Genomic DNA, 8127 nt, shown 5'->3' on the forward strand with positions numbered 1-8127 from the left:
TGAATATTGAACACAACACGCTTTCTTCTTTGCGTCTGCCATACATTTGCTCTTTAGTGGCTCGGACTCACTCGGAATGCGAAGATCAACGTCTTTCGTGCTTTAGAAGCCACTGTGATCTTTTCGATCTGACCAGTGCGCAATTTTTTGAAGACTACACTTAGATATCACACCGTACACCTCTTGCATATCAGGCCTGCCAAATCTTCGAATCATGCCACTGCCCATATGTTGTTCTCCTGCAGCCTCGAGTCCTTGCATACTTCGATGCAAGGCCTGGCCAGCCCACATTGCCGCTATTGTTTCATTGACATCTCTCTGGTACTTTAGGCTCTTCGAATGGTAGGGTACGGTACGGCAGAGCCACTCTCAGGGGCTGCAAATAGTCACTTTCTCTAGTCACTACTTAGGACGGTCATTATTATAGCAAAACCCACCAACTATCGAAATTCTCTCCGGTCTTGTCCGTGCAGCGGCTGGACTTCAACTTTCAAGTTCCCACCAGAAAATCAGATCCATCCCTACACGGAAAGCGCAATCTAGTTTCTGCATCGAGTATACACGGGTACCACGCACTTGTTTTTCAAAGGATCGAACATCTCATCTAGTTGTTTTAAACTCATCGTATGCATGTCTGTCATGCTGCGTCTGTGGGGTTAGGCGCAGTAGGTTCCGCTGCTGCATGTCAATCCGGTCGTTCGTGGTTTGTTTCATGGATAGAGAACGCTCACGCATGGAAGAGTCGAAACAATGGTCCGCTAAGATTGCTTACAGATGTCAACTCGAGATAAGATCCACCGTCGCTTGCAAACAACTGAGACACGGCAAGGTGTAAAACTAGGAATTTAGTAGGAAGTAGTGGTGACACCTCAGCGACCCCATCAGAGTGCCTGTTCTCCAAGACCTCCGGTAGCCGAGCACCCTCACCAACAAACTTGCCCTGACACTTTTTGGGTTTGGCGACCAGTCCTCCCTGCCGTCTTGGTCATCGGCTTCCCGGGAGCTTGTTCACGAGTAATGGCGGTGAGAGCAGCCATCTCGCTGATCCGGAATCGCATGCTCATCATTCTTCCTCTTTTGGCAGCCATTAATATACGCAGTGACAGGGGTTGAGAGGTCCTCCTGGTCAATCAAAACTTTCCAGAGTCGTCAGACGACGGCAAGGTGGCACGGTCGAGTAAAGGACTTGGAGACATTTCGGGGCAGAAGGCTCCGTACGAGACTGCGGCCTGAGAAAACGGTTGGCTCTGCAAGGGACAGGCTGCTCTGTTTTCTAGCACGGTGGCTTGAACTAAGGGCTTGGGAGTGGAGGATAAGCCTGATTGATGATGTGGCAGCTGTTTATTGGAGCCGTCTGTTGAACCAATCAGCTCGCCATCTCCTTTAGTCGCAATTGTTCTTGCTGCTAGGCTCATCGTCCGGCTTTCAATGGCTGTGTGGGTTTAGTGTTCACATGTTGAGGGCTCAATTTTTGGCGAGGAATGTGAACAAGCTTTCGTCCGTCCGCAGCCGCATTGCGAGCAGGCAGTTTCAGATGTCCAAAAGTGCTCGACAAAGTTTCTCGTGGCCTTTGCAGTGAACTGCACTGAGGCGGAGATCGTTCGCACACTCGCGTCATGCAGGCGGAGCGGGAAGAGTCGAACCAAGTAGACGCTACCAAGATGGCGCAACTCAGGCGGCGCACCCGATGCCTAGTGCCGCTGTTAGTGCCGTTGTTACATCTGGGCTCTGTGCGGTATCACACAATGACCGGGTCGAGGACCAGAAATGAGGACGACCAAGTTCTCGGGTCAAGCTGGCGGACCAACGTTTTGCAGGGCAGATTGACAAGCTCCCTGCGGGAGCGTCATCATGAATATCTGGAGGCGGAAAGGAGTCACCAAGTGTAGCGTCTGCCTGGGATCCTGGATCCGTATCGGCTGGACATGCTGGACTCCACAGATTCTCCATCTATCTTTTTCGCATATGACTCGCTCTGCATGATGAACAAATTGGCAGTTGCAGCAGCAGACAAGTGCTGCGAGCTTGATTTTCTTGACAGCGACCAAGCTCCTCCCACATGTGCTGTCGTGTACGTAGCTTGACAAGTGACTTCACGCATTTGCTTTTGTCGGCGATAAAAAAAATGCCAATCGTTGGCAGAGTGCTGTTGGCCAACGCCATCTTCTGACTTGGGAACCGTCATGCTTGTGCCAGTGGAGGCGCTTATCTTTGAGCGATTGGCGTTCTGTGGTGCAAGTAGAGGCGCTACCTTGGTGTAGGTACTGTACTGGCCACGCCCGTTTCGACAGTCTCGACCGGTTCGGTGCGTTTCACACAACCACAACTGCTCCGACCTCCTCCAGAGTCCACCACCTGCAATCTGCTCCTAGGAAAAGATCAATCTCACCAAGAAACTAGAGATCGTACAATCGAGACGGCGATCCACCGCACGAGTAATGCTCAATCTATGGATTTGGAAAGAATAGATTAAGTATGACCCGACTTGACAAGAATAATCACTCGACCACGAGCGCGCGCAGCCGTTCCGCAGAATGAGAAGTCATATTCCTCTCCATTTTGCGTCCACCAAAAAAGCCATGTCGAGGTCTAGAAAATTGTCGACCTTCTTGCCGGGACAGCAAGATGCCCTAACCCTTTCGGGGAGGCGCAAACCTACTCAACAAGCAGCAGCAGATGGTGCGAGTTTGAAGTCGAGAAATGAACGAAAGCTTGCGTGCCGCGGGAAACGGTTCCTACTCTGCCTACTCGTGGGTTTTCATCAAGGCCATGATCATCGCCCATCATGATCCACCATCCACGATCCCAGCGCGACTTTGCTTCGTGACTGTGGGTCTCTCGTTGCCAGTGGCGTGCATTCCGGACGATGCGAGTTTCGGAACGCCACATCGCGCCTTTTCCCCACCCACCTCAACGATGTTAAGAAACAACCTACCCACGCCGCCACTAGCCAACCAGCGTCCGTCTGCACATCGCGTCGGGCCGCTGTTTGCTGCACAGCTCCGCCGCATCTTCATCCCGGCGCGTTCTGCTGACCTGCTGCTGCTTTCCCCGTGATATACGTAGGTACTTTGGTGCGATACCGATACGATACGGGACACGCAGCGAGCGAGCCTCATCCAGAAAGCTTCTCGACTGTGTATCGATCTGGGTGGGCATGTGTCTTGTGTCGTCTCTCTCCTCCCTCCGTCATGTCAGGTCACGCAAAGCAGGGAAGGGCTTCGGAGGAAGCAGCCAGAATTAGATCATCTCATACGTCTTTGGCCTTTCCCAACACGTGCGCTGCTGACGGCTGTGCCTCCTCCTTTGTTTCCCGCGCAGTTAGGCCAGGGGATAAACAGCATTTTACCCAGCCGTCGGCGACCACGCCAAGTAGGATCCCCGCTCGCGAGCGACAAGTTTAAACGGCCTAGCCGCTGGAGACCCCTGCACCTTTCGTAGTCTCACCGAATCGTGCACGCTGCTCCGGCCTTGCGCTAACGGTGCGCCTTCCTCCTCGGATAGACCCCAACCTCTTTGCAGAGAGCTCCGGCCTGTTCTAATACTATCTATCTGAGGGCTGCTCCACGCCCTTTTTCTCGTTCGCGTTCGTCTTTCATGCACTCCTGCAGCTAGGCCAACTACGAGGTGTGTGTGTCTCCCAGCTACTTCTATCTGCTGCTTGTCCGTTGCCGATGCACCTGCATGCTTTCACTTTGCCTTACCTCAACCACCTCCACCACACTCACATCATCCCACACATAGTCACTAACCCGTCCCGTCGCCCTGCAGCGTGTTTCTGTCCACGACCTACGAACTGCTACGACACGACCTTTTACGACCATTCAAGGACAATTTATTCGTTTTGACCACATTTTTGTGCATCCTCCTGCAAAAGTATTCTGCTGCTGCTGCTTTTGCTTTCTGCACTCCAAAGCTTGTAGACGTTTCGATTAGTGCGTGCCTGCAACTCTTGCTCTCGCCGTACTACCTGCTCGTCGTCTGTTCACCCGACGTGTCTGAACTCAAGCTTCAACCTCACGATATCAACGAACGGCACTCTGAATCACCTCGCGTACGCGTCTTGACTCAAGTCTCATCACGACCTGCCTGCGACTGCTTTGTTCAGCTTCGAGGTTCAATTGATCCAGTCAGTTACCACTCAATTGACGTGTTGACGTTGGATTCTATCCCGCCGACTCTCGTGGTTCCTTTGTGACCACCCCACACTCGCTTTACCCTACCTAATCCATCAAGGATTATCCGGAGGTGCTTCTTTTGAGCAGCATCTTCGTCGTCAACGACAGACAAACTGGCTCTACCATCCATCTCTCACGTCCAGTCGCGCGGGTTCGAAGATCAGTGGTATCAACCAACCAACGTATTGCAAGCCACATCCACTGCGGAGCGTTTGCCTGCCCTGTCCCAACTCCAGACATTCCCGTCTGTGAGTTCTTCTCCTAGAGGAAGCTCCATCACTTCGGCCGAACCTGTTTGCGGTGCCGACACAGCTACCTCCTATTCATCCTCCTTCCACGGCGCATACAGCACCGGACTTAAAACACCCTCTCCCGACCACACCCCCGCCTATCGCAGAGATAGTGTTCAGTCCGGACTTCACGGCCAATCCATTCCCATCACGAGTTACGACCACAACAGCACTTCTTGTATCAGCATGAATCAAACCCAGCCTTATATGGATGTGAGCCAGAGTCACATGTCTAGCAGCATCCCTTCTTCGGCTCCCCCGCCAGGCCTCGGCCATTATGCCAGTTACCATCAACCGCAGCCCATCTCGAGCCAGTCTCACCCCTATGGTTCATCACCTTCATCCTACTCTCAGTACTACACCAATGGACTTGCTCCTCTCCATCACCCCTCGGCAGGTAGCTTAGGCTCTCAGATGGTTCCTCAGTCGCAACTGCCCCTTCCCAGTAAGTTTCGCCCAGAACTGATTTGTCTCCAATATGTGCCTAACCTTGTTTTCAGCACTCGCGAACAGCGTATCACCTAGTTCAGCACAGGGTCAATATTCTGGTGCTACATTCGATACAACAGGACAGGTCGCGCCGCCTGGCATGAAACCTCGAGTGACTGCCACCCTTTGGGAAGACGAGGGTAGTCTTTGCTTCCAGGTCGAGGCAAACGGCATTTGTGTGGCCAGACGCGAGGACAACCACATGATCAACGGAACAAAATTGCTCAATGTGGCTGGTATGACGCGCGGTCGTCGCGATGGTATTCTCAAGAGCGAGAAGAACAGACACGTGGTCAAGATTGGTCCCATGCATCTCAAAGGAGTGTGGATCCCCTTCGATCGTGCTCTGGAATTTGCCAACAAGGAGAAGATCACCGAGAAACTCTATCCTCTCTTTGTGCACAACATTGGTGCTTTGCTCTACCACCCTTCGAACAGCGCCAGCCGCACTATTGGTGGTGCTACTTCGCTGGTTCCTGGCGAACGTAGACGTCCCGATGATTACATGAGAGCGCCCGTTAGCCAACCTCCTGCCATGCCTCAGGCCCACTCGATGGGTATGCCTCAACCGCCGCATTCGCTTGCTCCTCAGCCGAATGGTGGAAGACCCGGTCTAGACAGAGCTCACACATTCCCCACTCCTCCTACAAGCGCCTCCAGCATGATGGGCATTGGCAACTCTGAAGGTTCTTACCAATGGAGCAATCAACCTCCTTCGACCATGCAGCAGCAACAACCCTCGCAGCAACCTCTGGCTATCGACACCAACATGAGCAACAGATCCGTTCCTACCACTCCCGCGACCACTCCCCCTGGAAGCGCTATGCACAGTATGCCTCCTTACCAGACTAGCCAAGGATACGACAATGGTCGCCAGCTGTACTCGGCTCCCTCGCAACCATCTCAGTACGGTCCTCGTTATGGCCAGCTTCAGCCCAGCCCTTACATTAAGAATGAAATGGCTCCTCCGGCTCGTACTGGCGTAGAGGCTGACCATGCAATCGACCAGAAGCCTCAAGATGGTTACACCAATCACTCTGGTAACCATGATGATGCCGAGGGTGAACACGAAGGTGAATACACTCATGCCTCGGGACCTTATGGTGGAAACCGCGCTTCATACGCTTACGCCACACCTGCCACAACTGCTTCTTTGCACAGTGATCAGACACACATGTCCTCGGACATGACTGGCTCGCCTCATCACAAGGCTTCTGGCGGTGCTACTCCTCGTACAACTAACAGTTACCACGCTGGATACACAACGCCTCAGCGCCCTCAGCAACTTCAGTCCAACCTGTTCAGCGTCATGAGCGACAACCGTCCCAATGGCCCTGATATGTATGGCCAACCCGGTCATGCCTATGGCCAAGGCTACCAACCTGTGAACGGTATGCAGAAGCGCATGCGTGATGACGATGTCGACGATCGCTACAACGAAGACTCAGACGGTCTCAAGCGAAGAAAGACAGTACGCGAAGGCAGCGCAGGAATTGGACGCCCTCGCTCCGTCCTGGCTGGGCACCGATAAGAACAGCCTTTCTCATCTGTTCATGCTCGTTGCACCTTTCTCCTTTTCTCCTTGCTGTGTTTTTCTGACGCCTCTCTTCTTTCGAGGGTCTTTTCGCTTTTTCCTTTTGTTTTTTTTTTCGCGCTCTTTCTCTCCTTGACTCTCTATAACGACAACCATGATGACGAACAAATAACTTTATGATGAATGATGTTTCAATTCATAAAGCGGAACGGGAACCACAAACAGCATAACCGGTCTCCCCTTGTTATTTGGATTTGCAGAACATTGTTCTTTTCCTCTTTCTCTCTTGTGTCTTTTTTCTGCATTGTTTGCCTTGGTTGTTTTGTGTCCTGTTTATTTTCCTCTGGCTCTTCCTAGGAGGTTGGTGATGATGATGAAAGCATGCCTATACAAAAAAGAAAGGGCTGTGTATCGGTGAAGACGTTGGCCAAAAGAAGAGGAGCTAGGAAGGTGTGAAAGGGAAAGGGGAATAAAAACGGAATTTTTGGGTCTTTTTTTTTCTGTAATGAAACAACTCTCTCTCTCCCTCTCACTCTCTCATCACAACGACAGACTCTCAATCTTACCTTCCTTCAATCCTCTTATGTTCCTTGTGTCGTTTGTGTGGCCCTCCCCCCTCTCATAGGCTATCCTCTCCTTTGTATCCAAAAAGTTTTTTTTGTTGCCGTACTCGAGTACTCTACTCCAATTTCAGAACCAGTTCTCTTTTTGACTTTTGATCCAATCTTTAGTTTTCGCACGATTCGTGCTATTGAGATTAGGTTGGCCGTTGGTCCCCCTCGTTGCTATCTGATCCGATCTGCAATTCTGAGACATCAGCTGGGGTGTGTGTGGGCTGGGGTGGGTTTTATTTCTCTCTTTTTTTTTCTATTTTTTCTTCTCTGGTTCATTCGTCAAATTATGTTCACCTAGACCATCGATAGAACATGGAATCTTGGGCTCGGATGGAGTATGTGATTGCACTGCCGTCCAATGGTCATTGCATTGGGTGATCTCCAAGAGACGACTAAGGGGTTCGAGTTTGCATGTTGGAACTACGGTTTTGTGTCGAGCAAGCTTGAAGCTGTGACACAATTGCAGGTTTGACCTATAACGACAGCTACGATACGATGTAGGCATAGAACCAAGGCTTAGTCCAGCGGCAAGAATCTTTCGAATGTATCCTGAGGGTCGTGAATGCGAAATATGCTCATTTGCGAGGTATTGTCGCTGATGATAGATAATGACAGGGTCGTACGAGCGACGAGCGATGAGAATCGCGATACAGAGTGGACGATAAATGGCATGGAATAAGTAGAATATTAGAATATTCCACTAATTTTGAGTGGAATATTCCACTACTTTGGCATGGAATAGAATCGTCAATTTAAGTGGAATATTGAAATATTCCACTCCTTAGTAGGAAGGTTGATATTACTACTAGATCATACGGTAATTCCTCTTAGTAAGGAGGTGACCCTGTGAATATGCTTACATAATCGTGCCAAGGCTCATGATTACTAATCACATAACAGGGTGACCCCTAATCTGGACAGGGTGACGATAACAACAACAGCAAGATTGGAATTAGCATGATTCCACTAGAAAATTGGCATAGAATGGAATAATAGCTAGAAGTGGTGGAATGGAATGGCAT

General features: G+C 50.9%; 1 protein-coding gene across 1 annotated transcript; it reads left to right on the forward strand.

The window, feature by feature from the left end:
* Positions 1–4654: 4654 nt before the first annotated feature.
* M437DRAFT_80659 (apses-domain-containing protein) lies at positions 4655–6488 on the forward strand (the record flags this gene model as incomplete). The annotated part of the gene is made up of 2 exons (XM_041027392.1): positions 4655–4913; positions 4969–6488. 2 exons carry the CDS (start codon positions 4655–4657, stop codon positions 6486–6488), a joined length of 1779 nt encoding a protein of 592 aa, XP_040885058.1.
* Between the last annotated feature and the right edge of the window lie 1639 nt (positions 6489–8127).

The sequence above is a fragment of the Aureobasidium melanogenum genome (assembly GCF_000721775.1).
Source record: "Aureobasidium melanogenum CBS 110374 unplaced genomic scaffold scaffold_1, whole genome shotgun sequence".
In the NCBI taxonomy this organism is placed as follows: Eukaryota; Fungi; Ascomycota; class Dothideomycetes; order Dothideales; family Saccotheciaceae; genus Aureobasidium; species Aureobasidium melanogenum.